The sequence below is a fragment of the Exophiala bonariae genome (assembly GCF_035927105.1).
Source record: "Exophiala bonariae strain CCFEE 5792 chromosome Unknown scaffold_32, whole genome shotgun sequence".
NCBI lineage: Eukaryota > Fungi > Ascomycota > Eurotiomycetes > Chaetothyriales > Herpotrichiellaceae > Exophiala > Exophiala bonariae.
In genome coordinates, this window is record NW_027042507.1 from 397,198 (window position 1) to 414,761 (window position 17,564).

Consider the following 17,564-nt stretch of genomic DNA (forward strand, 5'->3'; position numbering starts at 1 on the left):
GCCGCAGATCCTACCGATCAAGACTACTAAGTTGGACTATTATTCCAAGCCTTACGAGTAGTCGGCCCGACGGCGAGGCCATCCTTACCAGTATCTGCTAGGGACTAGATCATCCATCTCGCCAAGGCCGAGATTAAAATAAGGTTAATTCAGAGGCTTTTGCCTTGCTGGACTTACCAGCAGCGTTGGGTTAAATATTGAACCACGGTCGGGTTAATCAGTGATGTCACTCATTAAGACCGATCTCGGCCCGATGTGACAGTGCTGATAATCTAGTTAACGTTGTCGCCAGATCGACACGCGATAAAGTTCAGTCATACGTATCTTGACCATCAAAGACGAAGTTATCCTTTGTCAAACGAGGTAGTGTGGGCAGTAGGCTTCAACTCGATATACTGATCACGAAGGGCGCCTCATCTCAAGCGTCCCACAGCAGCCGAGACCGCCCCATGTCACCGACGGGAGGTCCTGCGAGGATGGCATCAGACAGCTTTGAACGCGTCGGACTCGACAATTATTGTGAAACTCAAAAGCAAGAGAAGTTTGTGATGCACAACTATATATGTAGAGCTTCAGAATGGAGCGGTCTAAAGAGTTATCTCAGCTAGTGCTTAGTATCTGGGAATTTCCTGACCACGTCCTTTCACGCCGCGAAATGTCCCTCGCAATCATGGCCAATGAAGAAGGAGTTCACTTCAGTTCCGAAGAAGCAACTTCAGCGAGTACGGTATATGCATCGGAATCTAATATCGCCCCAGAGAATATCGACGAACTGGCGGGAAATATTGATCGTGATGTTGGCCTGACTATCTTCTTGAGAGTTGTCAAGAATTTCTCTACCGTCTGGTGAGTAAATATTAGGCACTTCACAAGCTCTTATAACTTATCTATACTATAGGTTTACCATTTGTATGGACACAGGGGCTCTAAGCATTATTCTACATCAATTTCCTCACCCATCACACTGGACGCGAGTATGTAGCACTATACTTTTCGTGACCGACCTTGTCCTTTTCCTCAGCTTTGGCACCATCTACCTGCTCAAATGGACGATGTTCCACGAATTCACTTTGGACCACGTTCGGAAGGACTCCGAGGAAATCGCCTTGCAAGCATGCCCGGCGATTACTTGGTTGACCTTGGTCACACAAGTACAGCTTACATGCGCCCAATCTTGGGGCTATGGCTTCACCATTCTAGCGTTTGTCATGTGGTGGATAGGCCTTGTTTGGGTTTTTACCATCTGCATCCTATTGTACCTGCACATGATGAAGCATCCTTCAGGTCTTCTCGTGGATAGATGGCTTCCTACGGCGGTGTTCATTCCCGTTGTCGGAACTCTAACTGTTGCGAACACCGCCGGAGTGATGGTTAACAACTCAAACAACGCCACCTATCTTCCAGACTCGCTTGCCATACCACTGATTCTTCTCGGATTTGTTTGTGCTGGATTCGCCATTGGGCTAGGCCTCGTGATGTACGCGATATATTCTCATCGACTGTTTACGAGCGGATGGCCCCCAGCCTTGAAAATTCCCGCCATGATTCTAACGGTGCGTCCTCTTCCCCTACCAACACTTTACTGCTATCGCTAAATCCTCCTTAGATCGGACCTTGTGGCCAGTCAGCAAGTGCTCTGATTCAATTAGGCAACGCCGCCGTCGCCCACCAGAACGTCGCTCGTTACGCAAAGGGCCACTTCTTGAGTGAAAATTCAGCTGAGATCATCCGTGTTATGTGCATCGTGACTGCACTTTTGCTCCTCGGGTTTGCTGTATTCTGGATCATAGTCGACTACTACGCCATTATTGAAGGCTTGATCTCTCGACAAATCCACCCCAGCTTGTTTTGGTGGTCGAGTATTTTCCCCTTGGGTACAGTTGTTACGGCGCTCTCGGGACTCGGCTCCGCCATGGACTCGCCAACATTTAGGATCTGCGCGATTATACTGGCCGTTTTCCTATTCTCTGTCTACTTTGTCAACGCCTCATTTACTATTCCTATGGCTCTGAGTGGCATGTTGTTCGGCTTATCGACAAAGACGAGGTGGAGCACAAAAGAACTAGAATACGTACACTCCTGGGGACGCCTTCCTAGGAGAGCTCGAATGTCGTGAATAGCTAGCCACGACTAAGGTAGAGTAGCTAGCTAGACTAGAAAGCTCATGACAATCGCCAGACGCGAGATCCGAGTTTAATGATTCTCACGGGTAACAGAAGTACTCTATCGTGAGGAAATTATTCGATCGTTCTTGAGTAACTCGCTATATACGCTAACTAAGGAGGTAAGAGTTCGAGAAACGCCACGATTTAGGGGGCGGTAACTTGGGGTTGGTGTATTAACTGGCGGCGCATTCTGAATAGATAATACCTAAGTATGATAACCGCCACTCAGCTGATCGGAAAACGCCGTACTGATAAGTTTATAGACAGTGTGGAACAATGTGGAAGGTTTTATCTCTGTACTTGGATTGAATCAATATCGATTATCGCATCGGAGTTCTCCTCAGAGATGGCAAAAACCAAGCCTTTGACCTTCGAGAAGTCAAAATTGTTGCCTAACTCCTTGAAATCGGCAATTTCAAACTCGTATATGTTGTAAAGATTATCAATGTCAACTGCAAGTTTAGTAGTCTCTTGATTTTGGCCGTAAAAATGTACAATTAGCTGACGAGGACCACTTCTTGACGCAGCGCTGAACTTGAGCGTGCGGGCTTGGCTAAAGTCAAAATCCACGAGCCAGTTTGTGTCAAAGTTGTAGGCTGCGGCACCCCAGTATTGGCGGCTTTTGAGCACGGCTCTTTGGTGCACGAGGCCCACGAAAGGCTCGAGATTAGTGTTGAAAAGCGTTGAACCATTTGGGTCCCACGTGAAGCCCACTCCTTCTCGAGCGTAAGTCTCGCTGCTGTAGATTGTGCTCGATCCAACTATGGGCGAAACTGCTCCCTGTGAGAAGCAGTCTACACTTGCACTGATGTTGGGAAAATTGTTGCCAGATGTGGGTTGGTACATGTAGCCTGCGGGTCGAAGATCGGCAAATCCACCCGCATTGCTCTCCAAGCTGATTGACAAAGGGCCCTTGAAAATGCGGTCGAAAATGAGTCGCTTCGCATCTGTGTTGTCGTAAAGAGGCAAAGGCGCCTTCTGGAAACGGCGGCGAACATCGAAAGGTGATTTTTTGCAGAAGGAATTCTCCCACAGCTTATCCGCCAGTGCTTCTTTTCGTAGATAAGCTGGAGCGACCGGCAACCATTGATGATTGCCATCAACTGACCTTAACCAAGGAGAAAGTAGGCTCGATATACTGTTCTCAAAAAGTGGATCTGGAAATCCCATCGCTTTCGTGAATGCGTTGAGATCGCTACCCGATAGGAGAGCGAGCTTCATTAGCTGCAGAGCATTCCGAGCGGGGTTGAAATTTTGTACTATAAATGGTTCGTGATCGTCAGAGCCAGTCAACCCCATGTCGACTCGCATATGGTCGATGATAGTGCCTTGAAGTTTCACGGCTGGAAAGGTAATGAGATGTTTTGCGGTGTTGTCACTTGCAAATTGCTGATTCATCTTCGAGTCGCTATGTTTACTCTTGAACGCATGATGTAGGAGGTTAATGTTCGGTAAGTTACTGTTGGGAATCGCCTCCTCTACGATTGTCTGGATGACTGAGCTCGCAATATAGGGCGCCGACTCTTTGAATTGGAGGAAGGCGGCCGCAACGTCACTCAAGAAAGGGAATCCAGAATCTGCCAAGGACTGGATGATGCTGTCTTCGATGCGTGTAATTTCTCCGTGAATCTTTTTCGCCACTCTTATAGGTTCGCAAATTGAATCGACAGCCGCCACGGGGATGGGCAATATGACGGTTGGTAGCCGGCATTTCAACCAGTCCATGAGGGGTTCGGCGACGCCTGCGTTATCTTTGTCTATACTGACCGAATTCAACATAGCCTGGGCATTTGCGGAAATCCAGTCATTGGTAGCTGCGATCGATTGATCGCGCCATCCTTCTACGTGGCCTCTGAGGTCAAGAAGCGATTGTCGTACGAGCTCCACCTGGTTACTCGCAAAGCTTTGAGCCAGCAGTCGAACTTGGCGCTCGATAGATTGGAAAATGACAGTCGCATCGTACAAGGCCGTGAGCGAATCCTGCACTAACTTTTGTTCCCTGGCCAGTGTGTCGATCGCGGTGGTCTGAATGCGGAGAGCTTCGTTATATGCGGCATTGGCAATTTCCTGCTTGAGCCGCAAGGCTTCCTTCGTTACTTGGCAAGCTTCATTTGCGGCTTTGCAGACTTCGTTGGGACTAGTCACCGTTTCGGTCCACCTTTCGATGACACTGCAGTCCCATTTGCGCGTCACATCTTTGACTTGGTCTGTGCAACGATTTTCAAACTTCTCCACGTTCTTGCAGTGTTTGGTTTTGATTCTGAGGACTTTCAAGACTGTGCAATGCGGGACGAAGCCTATGGAGACTAGATTGCAGACTCGATTGATCTCTTTTTTTGTTTCCTGGCAGGTTCTCTCAACCATTCTAGACCGCGGAATCAATTTAACAATGTCATCACATCTTTGTATGACGGTGCAAGTCGTTTCGAGCAAGAGAGTGTCGTATATGTCTTTTGCCTCTACGACTTTTCGTCCGAATCTTGCAACGTCTTCAACCGATTGGATGTAAGTTTTGGATGCGTCTGCTAGGCGCTTGTGAAGACCTTGAAGGGTCCCAATCGCGGCTAGGACTTGTTGATTGCGGCTTTCGAGAGCCTTATTCATGAGGCCGTCGATTTGATCCTTGGCTTTGATCACCTCATCGGCTGAGCGACCGAGAAAGCTACTGAGTTTGTTGGTCAATTCGGCGGCCTTGGCCGCCTCGCCCACGTCGATCTGTATGCCGGCCCAATAATATGCTACTGCTTGGAGGATGATAACCTCGAGCTGCTGAACTTCACCTGCGCCTTTGAGGTCTCGACGTGTCTCCGTTAACCATTCCGTCAAGCGCTTCACTTGTAAAGATGGATCCATATACTTCTGGACAGTGGCAACAAGGTCAAAGGGGTAATCTTTCCTGCGAAGGGAATTTGTTAACTCAGTTGTGATCTTGTTTAGGCCTCGAAGCAAGGCACCCCCCGCATTACGACCTAGCTCTTGGTTCGCAGCTTCGTTGGCAATAAGAGTACGGCGGACAAAGTCGATGGGAGCGTGAATCGTGTTTCCGCCGCCAAGGTACTGGTACATCATACCCAGGTCCTGGCCGATATTATTTTTGAGGCGTGGATTATGTTCGGAGATAAACGTTTCCACCATCATATGCCGCATTTCGACTTCAATTTCGCCGTCAGTGAGTTCGTAGACATCGCCAGCAAACTGATTCACATAAGAGTGCGCAAAGACGTCGGCAGCCGCGTGGCCTGCAAAACCAATGGCAAAAGCCAGCTCCTCAGGGGATTGAGCATTCCGAATGAGGTGGTCAATCCAGTCGCCGGTGCCCCATCCTGTGATAGTGCCGTCTTCCTCGTTGAAAAGCCCGGGGTGCGTGATAAGTTGTCCGCTAAGGATATCGGCAAAAGCGTCAGGCCCGAGGGTTCCCGTGAGGAAAGTCTTTTCGTTTCCAATGATCGCACCAGCTACGGCATTGCGGATTCGCGTGGGATGTAGCTGGCCATTGTTGTCGACGACGTTGACGCAGGGAACGCCATTCACTTGCGAACAGGTTTTGAGATCGTTGATCAACTCTTGACCAAGGTAGATGTGAGTGCTGACCTTGAAGCTAGCAGTAATTGTGGTGTAGAGGGTGATGAACAGTAAGAGCCAACAATTTTGGGGGCGTCCTTGGACAGCCATGGAAATTCTACGTTTTCTTTGTCGTCCGTTTGTCTATTCAGTAAAGAATGAGTTTTTGGCTCGCTGCCTGTTCAACTTCGACTCGCGTGCTTGTTTAGTTGTGACTGAGATATAACCAACAGGTAATTTGTAACAGCTCCCTCATCTGGGCAGCTGCAGAGGCAGGTTTATGTCACACTATTTCCTACCTTGTCGCCCGCCGTGCTCGACGGTTACACGGGAGATTATTGGCTGAAAGATGCGTTTACGTGATTCACAAATTCTGCCGTCCGCTGGGTGCGCGTGATGCACTGAGTCGCAATTATTGCCCCAGCTGTGCAAACAGAATGGTGATCTTTTCGCCGAAGCCTTGAAACATCGGTGTCCGGCTACCATCGTCACTGGTCCAGCTCAGGTTGTGGCGCGCACTCGTGCACCACGGATACTGAGGTAGAAAAATCTGATTCCGGTTAACACTCGTTCTTCAAAGTCTGCCAATTGCAGTCCACATGCTTGACACAGCTTGTTATGCTGAAGAGGGAGCCAAGCTCGCCAAGAACTGGCCGAGTAGCCTAGGTAATTTGCAATGCGTGCAGCTGAGACCAGCTGAACCACCTCCTGCAATCCAACTGGTCCGCCTACTCAATTTTCGTCTCTGGGTAGCGAGTTCGGCTAGAATGGAGCTCTTTTGGCCAGCCATCCGGCCATCGATTTTTGTAGATGGGGTCCTGGAGCCGCAGAAGGAACCGCTCTCCCTCGAAGTCCTGATCACTGAAGGCGATATGGCAAAGTGTATCCATGGCGCAAAAGATATTCCAGCTTGCGATATTGGCATCTTTATCTTATTCGGAGACCGCAAAGTGGCCCATCAATTAGGTGGTGCTTATAGGCGAGTATTGTCTTAGGACTCAAGGCGCTGATGATTGTTTCTCGGTGACAGAGACGCGGGGTTTGCTGCGCTCCGTAATAAAGGTAAGAATTAATCTACCCTTGACGAGTTGCATTTGTACTTCGTAGGATTCGGGCTCAAGAGGATTTAGCGAGGGTTGGCGCTTAGCTGAAGGGATCTGCCCTATGATTCAGCTTCATGCCCTGTGGTGAATCGCGCGCACTCATGACCTGTGTGGCTGCTCTCAGTTGATCTGCAAAAGAGAAAGAGTGTAATCTTAGATGAATCTTTTTGGACGTGCGATTTTATCATGGTGGTGTTTAGTCTCGTGATTTCCGGGCGACTTACTGAGAGGGAGAGTCGTCTGATTTTTGAGCCAAGTCAAGTGAGATGGTGTCACGGATTTGGTGGTGGTGCAAGCAATTGGAACAAGGTGGGAGAGACGTATGGGCAGCATTGAGCCAGAGATGGAAGTAAGTAACGTTTCTCAGAGCAGTTAGCAAATGACAGCCGCCCTTCCTATCCTTGTACTCCTCCCCGAAAGGTGAATGTCGATGATCGTGGTCGAAAAGTACCCACAGGTTAATAGCACATGCCCAGGTGGTATTCTAGATCCATACGGCGTCAGAGATTCTGGAAAGCGGCTAAAACCGGAGAAGTCAATCGGGGCTGGATAAGTCCGTTCAACTTGTGGAACGAATATTGTAATTGAACTTCATTATTGGATGCAGAATGGACATGGAGATTACAATCTCTGGTATATTCATGAGATACCTAGACGATACGGCCATGTCACAGGAAAATGGTTGTCAATAGGCTGTCGATTCATTTCATGTGGTCCTTCAAGCCTGTGCCGGTAAGGACCGGTGATGGTTGGAGATGAGCTGCAATTTGACCATGCTCACATACATCTCGCCACTGACATGGCTTCAGCATTACCTCGAATCATGGATCCTCCCTTAATCACATTCCCGGATGCCACTGACCTCTCCGCTGACAGTCGATTCTTCTCTTGCAGGATTTCCATACGAACCACACGCATGTCATGTCCATACTTGCATCCAGGAAGCTCAATGATGCCCTTTCTCTCATTCTCGGCGTCCAATTCTTCCTGCTGGACTTTTTCTTCCTCGGTTGGCTCGAAGCCGTCGTGTTTCCAGCAGAATCCCGTCAACTGGATCTTCTTGCATGTTGACTTGATATGGGCAACAGTCACCAATTGAAAGCAACTATACTGTGGTATCCCTCCCTTGGTGATGTGTTTGTGTCCACAATCCTTCTGATCATCCTTGGGGTTTTTGTTGGGGCATCCTGGTAGGACATGAACCCAGAGATAATGGAGAAAAGGTTGGTTGCATCCATGCTCAGGCCACTTGATACACTTGTGAATTTTGCCAGATGGGATGCACTTGTGAGGATTGTAGCATCGTCGAGGGTGAAGAGAGTCTGAACACATTTTCAACATTGTGTCTTGGTACAACTGATCAGTCGGGCGAACATTGCCAACGTCAGTAGGGACTGGTACTAGTAGACTAAGAGGGAAATGAGGTTGACGCAAGCCTCCGATGGGGGCCAGTAGTAATGTGAGATCTTGAACGGGAGTCATTTGTCTTGATCTGAAAGGTAGACTAGTGAAGACCGGCCTCGATGCCAAAGAAGGGAGAGGATAGGTGATCTGAATATGAGGACTTGAATTTGGCGGATTATCAATGATAATATTGTCATCAAGCCATTGGTTGGCATCGAATGGTTGCTGTGGCATGGTTGAATGTGGAAGTGTTTTAGTGAAGGAGAATTTGGAACATGAAGGATGGTGGAGAGAAACAGAAGAAGAAGGATTGTGAGGGTTGGAATGAAATTTCGGTTGAAGGATGAGGATGAGGATGAGGTGACTTCCAAACTTCTCCTTTGGCACAGGCAATCATTCACTGTCACGTTGACATTCAACTTGAAGTTGTGACAATTGTCCCGGTTCCGAATTCATCTTCTTCGGTCATAAGATATTCCTGATCCCAGTTGGCAACTAGCAATGTCAGTTAACCTGCTTTCCATCCATGTTGCCATGCAAACTTGAACGAAAGTCAGCCTCAATGCAGCGCACGAACCACGAATGTCCCACTCTCAATCCTCATGGCTCTTATCAGCACCAATATAAATGCTTCTTGGCCGCTCAGAGGTCCAATCATGGTATGTTTTTCACCACGATTCATTGATCCTGTCATTATTCCGCAGGTCTTTCAAGCCTTCATGGTGTTTTGCTGATGAAGGTACAGGGCAATTCGCTACCCTGTCATCTCCCCTCTCACCTATCCCAATAGTCCCATCCAATTCTTCTCACTTCAAGTCCTCCTGCACGAAAAATTTCCAACCCATCGCCAAACCGTTTCGACTGCTTCACAACCTTCGACTTGAAATGCGTGCGTCTGTAGTGTCGGATTCAGAACGTACACCACTTGTGGTATGTCTCATCTCAGATCTCCAAGCAACCCTCTGCATGGCTCCGCTGTGCATATAATAATCTTGGTATGAGATGGCATGAATGGATCAAAAAGGCTTCATGCGAAAAACCATCCGGCTGAAACGAATGGAATCAAGAACAACGTTGAAGCCTTGGGGTCCGATCGAATGACGGCTGATTCCAACCCTCATTCCCACCGTCAAGTTGCACAGTAGCCGCTTATTTTGTCTCTCTGCAATACCCCAGTGAAGCTTCCTCCGATGCAAACAGTGTCAAGATATCCTCAGCATCCATGCTTGCGACTGCCGAAACCCTCTTTCAGCCCCAGCCGACCTCGAAATTTCTCGATTTCGGCTCACAGATTTTTTATGACACCCTTAACACACGCCCCTCCCATGACGCACAGTATTTCAAAGCATCTATGCCGCAATACCAGAGGGCTGAGCCCGTAGGGAACAAAATTGTGTTCAAAAGTTGCTGTCAGATGTGCATGGACTGTTTCGAATGAGCCCAGTCAATTAGGATACAATGATAGTCTTGATCTGTGTGATATATTCCTCGCAATAGTTGGATGAATCGATCCAGGCCTTCTCGAGTCCATGGACTTTTGTGCGATTTGAAGAATTAGCTTCGGTGATGGTAACGTGTATTCGATGCTGGAAGAAGCTGTCGCAATACGATGAGAATGAGGACTTTATCACCACGAGATCTTCAGATTTGCTAACGGCGATGCGAAGTCATCAGATATCCACCTTCTTCGTTGACTAATCATGCATGAGACTGCAGAACCATCCAAATAGCGATCTGAGAGCTCGGATGAGTACGAATTTCCACTCGGAATCGTGTCTAGGTCACGGTTGGTCGTTCGTACAAGCTCAACGTGCGCTGTACACATGACACTTCAAGCGATTCTGGATACTTTCCATGCTAGTCTTGAGACACTCACGACTGCTTCATCGTGGTGCGGGTGATCTAGGTACTCAGGACACGACTCTTGAGTTAGAGGCTACCGAGACTAAGTCTAGAGCTTTTTTCTGGTCAGAAAACTCGGTACCATTCCCTTCTGTCCCTCCAACATTCTGTATGCCTTCAAATCCAGAGACGGGTGCAAAGCAATGTGGATGATCTGATTAAGATCTCGGGGCCCGTCTTCTTGTCCAACATGCCGTAGAAACAATCAACAAAACTGCCAATATCTGAGAGACCTCCAGTTAGTCCCAGGCCACCCTTTGCGAATATCAGCATCGGACAGACATAATTGTTTCAACACTTACACTGTGCTGCAAGAATAGCAGCATCTCCAGTTAAGAGAATCCCACTATTTCGCATCTTAGGGACACACCTTTGATGCACGGTGAACGGACTAATCCTCAAGACTTGATATTCTTCAGGTTTGGGTTTCCCGGCAGGATGAGTTCGAACTCTCCAGGTGATCGCTCTCTCACTTCTTCCAATGAGAGTCTCAGTGAGAGAGCGTTCACCTGGAGAGTTCGAACTCATTCTCCAGATTTGCTTCGGGCCATTGTCCTCCAGCCGAGCAACAACACCACAATTTTATGGATGCATAATCCACTGACAATCTGACCAGTTATGCTTATCGATATCTATTCTCACCTGTTCAAATGTTAGTACTAGCGCTATCTCAAGTTTGTGCAGCGCACATTCATTTGTTGCGATGAGTTGTTGAGGCCAAGTGAATCCAGGGAATTCTTCACCAAAGGTTGCAGACCTGACACCACTACCAGCCCCATCACAACCAACCACAAAACTGCCTTTGATGGTTTTGATCTGATCACCCACTTCCGCTTCAGCCCATGCCTTCTCGTCATTCTGGCCTACTCTCACAACTTGACGAGAAAATAGGACTGATATGGTTGGGAACTTTTGCACATGCTCGAAGAGAAGATTTGACATCTTGTGGACAGGGAAGATAACCGAACGATCTGGCAATTTATCTTCTGCTGATCCGCTCAAACGACCAACGAATTCCCCTTTCAAGGTCCTCCAAGATACCTCTCGAGTATCGACAGTCTTGGCTCGAATTACACCAAGAACTCCTGCTCTCTTCATAACCCTATCAATGAATCAGCCCGGTCCAACCACGGCCGCATTCCCCACTGCGCTGTCGATCAATTCTAGATAACACTCACTGGACTGCTGGTGGTCCATGTACCACCCTTCTTGGACGTTAATCGATTTATAGCACGCTTTTAAGGACTTCAACCTCAACACCCCGTTGATCCAGCATCAAAGCCACAGTGAGGCCAGTCGGGCCAGGTCCGACCACCATAGCTTTCCCAACATTATCGACTTAACTCGCATCTCTGAAGTTGTGCGACAAGCAAGAAATTAAAGCGAATCTGAACAGTGCAAGCTTTGTCTACTTTCAGCACTGGATTGCAGTGGTAGTATAACTCGACATCCCTTGCCACACAATAAAATGTATCTAGCCCAGTTTCGGCCCGAGAGACCTTAAGTTCTGGTACCCGGAGTGTTAGTTACGTTTCAAGCTAATATATATGGCCATAAGCTAGCGTCTCTTGTGCAGGAAGTCGAAAGTGGGAGCCCAAAGGATGTCCGCATAACAAGAGCCTGATCCTTCAACACGAATTGTGCGTGATCATTGGCAGAGTGGTGTTAGCCATCTCGGTCCATGCAATACGGTCTCATAGGGCTGTTTCTGCCCCTCAAGTTGCGTGAAATGCCACACAATGCACGTCGCAGTCCAGATAGGTGCCGGTGGGTTGGGGAAGTCACCTGCTGAGTTTTCTCGATATTTGGTTGAATAATTCCATCAGTCGGGAAGGACATTCGGGAGGCTTGTTGCTGATCATGGGAAGAGGCATTTCCTTGACTCCCAATTTATCTGTTGTTGGGTTGTAGCTGCTTCAGCTTAGTATTAATCGACCCTTTGAGGGTTGCTTGATAGAGACATTCACATTCAGAGGCAAAGGAGCCATGACATAAGAATGGTATGTTTCGCGCGGGCCTGCTATTTTCGTCCGCTCGCCAAGCTACAGGAAGTATGAAATCTAGAGGGCTTTCATTCCATCTTCTGCATCGCCAAGCCCCTGATCAGGGATCGCCAACATGGTGAATGCAGTGATCCTTGCCTAATTTATTGAACTGATATTTCTCCAGCAATGATTAACAGCCCTTTGTATAGCATATCCCTAGGTAGAAGACTTCTCGTCTCCACAAAATCCAAGATGAGTTCTACCTCCTCAGGGCTTGGTTACGAGTATAGGATTTTATATGAGTGTGAAACCGGGAGGTTCAGCTCTTCTGGACTCAACACTTCTACACCTACATTGGATGCACTCAACGGAAAATAAACATGCTTCAATAGATGCCCGTAGTGATAAGGTTTCCTTGATGTATCAGTTCTACCACGGAATGGTATTACCATCATAGTCCACAAAGCGCTCAGCTGCTTCAGATCGTTTTGCACCATCGATCTAGTTTGCTGGTTATCAACAATATTCATATAATAATGAGGCACGGTAACTTACCACCCTCATGATGCCACTAACACTCTGATGCGCTGTTAGTGGAGCTTGGGACATGCCCACAACTCCTGCCGCTGTATCCCCCATGGTTGTCTGTACCCAACTGTTCTCAAGTCAGATTACTCACTCGCTCATATAATTAATATCGACTCACCCAGGGCTGATCGGAAATGTGATCAGCCATTCTTCTTCCGCATTGATCCTCTGGGTGATAAAATTTACTGCCGTTTTGGATGCACCGTACGCAGTCGACTTCAAAGGAAATTGTCCCGTTTGGGTAAGACTGGCAATCGCACTGCTAAGTACCACGAATTTGGGCATACTATGCCCGCTTGACTCAGACGCAGCAAGCAACAGTGGTCGAAATGCTTGGAACAACAGCAGAGGACCGCCTGCGTTCACGAGGAAGTGAGTGGTCAGGCTGTTAAGTGGAGTGGAAGCGGCTGCATCATACGCATTTCCCATACCGGCATTGGCGATCAGAAGATCAATCATACCAATACCATACGTCTTTTGTAAAGCTTCAACAGCATCATGGGCATCCGTCTCGGACATGCTGTCGATTTTCACGAGAATCAAAGATCTTTTTGCTCCAACAGAGAGGCTCTCGAAGGCTCTCGCAGCGGAGCCAAGATCGCGCACTGCTGCGATTACAGTGGTGTTGTGACGTGAGAGATACTCCTCGACCAAAACCCTGCCGATCCCTGGTTCATGGAGTCAACATGGCTGCTTGAGTTCAAGGCGACGAGGCAAAGAAATTCACCTTTATTTGCTCCAGTAATGACTACATTGAATGTGTCCGCCCCCATAGTGCTGGATTGTGATTGTGTTCCTGATCACTTGCGAGACTGTGTGACGACAGGCAAGACGCATGGTATTCTTTATCATTGCAGCAGATGGATATCTATTTGCCTTTTATTGGGGTATGTCGCCCTAAAGCTCAGCTCATTGCTGCTTAGTGTGTAGCGGCGGAGTGGATAGTGACGTTCGAAAGATACGAATAAGTAAGATAACTAAGCGAGGAAGGTTCAGCGCAGTGGCGGCGCCACCAAGCCAGATCGGTATATAGCGGCCGCTCGCTCGGATTACCAAGGAAAACGGGTAAGCTTTAAAGTGCTGACTTTTGAGTCTAATATCAGGGCTAAATTCACGGAAGTAAAGGTTTCAAATCTGGGAGTACGTCTTGAATTGTCTTTTCAGATATCCGTTGCAAGATCTCGTCTCATAATCAGCCTTTCGAGAGCCACTCCGCTCATGCTAGTGGGAAAATGTGTAGTTTGAAATCATTGGAATATGCGGCTTATTCGCCGCAGAGCTTAAAAATTGACAAGTCGTCGCATTTTGGCGTCCGCGTCCCAGGTTGTTCCCTTGCGGTCTGGACTGAGGAGGGAGACGGATTTCAGGTGAATCCTATTCTATTCATGGATTTTCAATAGATTGAGATCCTGGAGGCACCTCTTGCGATTGCGAGCAAAAAAAATTTCATCGGATCGAGGTTTTCATTACGAATAAATTGGAAATGGACTTAAAAATGCGCATTTCCATTGCATTCTTCTTCCCAAGTCGCGCTATAAAACTCATCCGTATAAGTGGATGTCTCCGCACATTGATTCTGGTGGTTCACCAAGGCTTGATTTTTAGCATCACAAGATGGAAGGCACTTGTAATTGTGGTGGCATAACGGTAAAGCTGACCAAGCCTGACACTGGACTCAAAGTTTCACTCTGCCATTGTTTAGACTGCCGGGCGTCCGGAGGGTCACTGTACGTATATCCTTCACATGCTCCCATAAGCATTGTGCAAGTTGAAGCGCTTACTAATCATCTAAACATTCTGGTCGGCAGGTTTGCGGTGAACATTGTTATTCCAGCCAAATATGTTATCGTGGATGGTAAAGCAGCTACCAGTGTATACACTTCTCCGACAGCTGCAGGTAACGAATCCAACAGACATTTCTGTCCCACGTGCGGATCGTAAGCTCAACCAAATTTAACCTTCGGATAGAGATTTTGAACACTGATCTATACTAGGCCGATCTTGACCACGATTACTGGGCAAACAGAAATCGTATTTGTCAAAGGTGGTATGTTTCGCAAGCACGGTTTTCTTTTGGACAAGCCCATGAAAGAGCAATGGTATCGACGAGCTGAAGAATGGGAGACGCATTATGTGGAAAAGGAGCAAGTCCAAATGTAGAAAGGCCCCAGCATGTGAACACTTTCAGGACACAGATAGCTACAGTAGGTATTGATAGTACGCCTACTCCCATGAAGTCCCAGATATCGACTGGAAGTTTGGTTTGACAGTCCACTTGAGCCATGAGTCTTCCAGCAAAGGATGCGAAATAGTCATCCATATAAGTCAATGTTGGATCAGCACCAAGACTCGTACATAGCTCGGTGTATATCCCTCTAGATATCAGAGTTGGCTAAAACACGCTTCGGAATGCCAGACTTCTTAACTGCCTCCACCAAGAAATCGACGATAGCATCCCCTCCTTCCCTTGCGTCGAGTCCAGATGGGATGTTTACAATTTTAACAGAAGGTAGAATTCTCAATGCAATCGAATTTGCCTGACTTTGCTCCTGGTCGGTCCACTGGCTAGAGCATATCTAAGTCTCAGACTTTAGCAATCACCGCGCACATGGAGACGGCAACATAGTGCCATATGCTCGTACCATCAAGCCTGGTGGTTGTACTAAAGACTCAATAATTGTTTCCAAGTCTTCGATTGCTATCGAGTGATTAGTCCAAAATATCAAGGGAAAACGCAAGTTCCAATTCACCTACTCCTTGAATTTGAAATGTGAACCACGTCATATTCCTCCTGAAGCTTTTCTATCATCTGTGCAACTAGCAGCACGGCACGCTCAGGTGTCTTGTTGACCGAGAGTAAGGAGACAACTGCAGGTTGGAATGTCATAGTGGCAGGTCTTCTTGTCTGATAGGAGGTGTTTCTGTGAAACTAAGTCCATAAGTAATATCGAACAGGATACTGATGATGCATCGGATATATCACTACGGACGTAGGGAAAGGGCCTTACTGGCACTAGAGAAGCCGAGAGGCAACCTCAAAATTCTTTCGTCCCGTCTAAGGACGACGGACTATTAGCTGGTTCCTACTCAATTATTGAAGGTCAATGCTCTCTTTACGGAACACATTTAGCTGCTTTTAATCGAACACCGGGATCCTTCTCTGAGTAACCAGGCTCTGATGACCTAAGTATGCTGAGAAATGGACGGTGTTGGCGCTAGCTGCCCTCGGTTTTCTCGGGATAAAACACGGAGACCCGTTGCCTTGTCATGAATCAGGTATGATTGTGAAGAGCTGGCATCTAATCTCTTAGCCATAGCCGATTCATGACCTGTCATCTAGATCTTTCCAGACTGTTTCAGGCTAGCTAAAATGGCTTCTGCCGTTGGTCCCGCTGATGCTGGGTTTTGTCCGTTGATCAACTTTCCACCTCTCGCAACAACTACGTTCACACCTAATGGTTCCGTAGCCTTTTTGTAGTGGCCGCCGGATGCTGTTTGTAACGCATCTTCCAAACTGAACGGCATTACTTCGACTACGCCTGCCATGCCTTCCTCCACATTTGAGTAGCCTGTCACGGGTTCACCATCGAGAAAGTATTTGCCTGATGGTAACTTGACTTTTGCCAAAGCCCCAGGGCCGTGACAAACGGAGCTAACAATTTTCTCGGCGGCGTAAAACTCGTTTATGAGTTGATGCGAGCCAGAATCAGTGGCGAGATCGAACATTGCTGCGAACGGTTCAGAAGTCAGTTGACAACAGTTCTGCTATTGCCAAATGGAGAAGAATGGGCTGATACGTACGACCCCATCCGCCAACATAAAAGACCGCTTCAAATTCGTCTGCTCGACCCAGGAAATTCGCCAGCTTCTCTGATGACCTCCAAGACTCCTTCTTGAGGAGAAAATTCCTTGTCAGGAGATCATCATCGTCCACTTGATCAGACATTGGGTCAAGAGGGGTGATACCGCCTTTTGGCGAAGCCCAAATGATATCTGCATATGGTGCTAGAACTTCATGAGGGTGCGCCCCTTCTGGCTGTTCCAAGTTAGTGTCTGCCAGTCTTACAGCTTCTAAATACCCACCAAATACCATCCGGTCTTTCGACCTGTATTGCCAAGTTGATCGTGCGACGTAACTACAAACAAGACCTTTGGACGGAGAGCCATGGCAGTGTTTGGGTTGTGTCTCTTGTGAAAGTCAAATTCAATGATCTGAGGTCTGCTAATAATGCTGGATTGATGTATTTGTGAGGCATAGAAGCGAATGACTTTGGTATATATCTTCCCAGAGGTTACCAGTGAAGTCAGTTGCGATTTAAGCCGTTACCGCAAGCTACAATGAATCACTCCATAGAGAACGCACCGGCAGCGACCATAGCAGCACTCAGATGATGCAGCCTTCCATAATAGTGTTGCAAGATGACTCATCCCTGTTGACTACCAGGGCCTTTGCCTCCTTTGGGCAGTCTGCATAGATGACCACCATCCAACGTTGGAAGGAGTCGGAGCAATTAGTCACATAACCTCAAATTCCGAGACAAAATTGTGTAGGTGTGCCCAAAATCTCTCTGATTTTTGCAAGCCCAGCGGCAGGTAAGGTACGAAGCAATTCAGCTTGTCTTCAACACTGATGTCAATGAGAGATTTTCAGGTGGAAAGCGCTATACTCAGCTAGGCAATCGGCGCATAATCAACTTGAACGCCTCGGACTATATGTACGATCCATCATCCCTCTTTGAATTTTGCAGATGCCCAATCTCGCACGTCGGAATTCAGAAGGTCCTTGTACGACCAAGCAAACAGCGTTGCTTGTAAGCCAGCGATAAATTTTTTATCACAATACTTGTTGGAGAATC

At 47.6% G+C, this 17,564-nt stretch overlaps 5 protein-coding genes across 5 annotated transcripts; 1 reads left to right on the forward strand and 4 right to left on the reverse strand.

The window, feature by feature from the left end:
- Positions 1–670: 670 nt before the first annotated feature.
- Positions 671–2,116, forward strand: LTR84_008646 (uncharacterized protein; the record flags this gene model as incomplete). Its single annotated transcript, XM_064852191.1, has 3 exons — positions 671–846; positions 899–1,553; positions 1,607–2,116. 3 exons carry the CDS (start codon positions 671–673, stop codon positions 2,114–2,116), a joined length of 1,341 nt encoding a protein of 446 aa, XP_064701788.1.
- A 337-nt stretch (positions 2,117–2,453) lies between these two features.
- Positions 2,454–5,837, reverse strand: LTR84_008647 (uncharacterized protein; the record flags this gene model as incomplete). Its single annotated transcript, XM_064852192.1, has 1 exon — positions 2,454–5,837. One exon carries the CDS (start codon positions 5,835–5,837, stop codon positions 2,454–2,456), a length of 3,384 nt encoding a protein of 1,127 aa, XP_064701789.1.
- Positions 5,838–7,606: 1,769 nt separating this feature from the next.
- On the reverse strand, positions 7,607–8,467 carry LTR84_008648 (uncharacterized protein; the record flags this gene model as incomplete). The annotated part of the gene is made up of 1 exon (XM_064852193.1): positions 7,607–8,467. The coding sequence occupies one exon, from the start codon at positions 8,465–8,467 to the stop codon at positions 7,607–7,609; it is 861 nt and encodes a 286-aa protein (XP_064701790.1).
- Positions 8,468–12,549: 4,082 nt separating this feature from the next.
- Positions 12,550–13,481, reverse strand: LTR84_008649 (uncharacterized protein; the record flags this gene model as incomplete). Its single annotated transcript, XM_064852194.1, has 4 exons — positions 12,550–12,621; positions 12,676–12,775; positions 12,827–13,376; positions 13,436–13,481. 4 exons carry the CDS (start codon positions 13,479–13,481, stop codon positions 12,550–12,552), a joined length of 768 nt encoding a protein of 255 aa, XP_064701791.1.
- Positions 13,482–16,044: 2,563 nt separating this feature from the next.
- Positions 16,045–16,875, reverse strand: LTR84_008650 (uncharacterized protein; the record flags this gene model as incomplete). The annotated part of the gene is made up of 3 exons (XM_064852195.1): positions 16,045–16,436; positions 16,510–16,744; positions 16,792–16,875. 3 exons carry the CDS (start codon positions 16,873–16,875, stop codon positions 16,045–16,047), a joined length of 711 nt encoding a protein of 236 aa, XP_064701792.1.
- Positions 16,876–17,564: the final 689 nt, after the last annotated feature.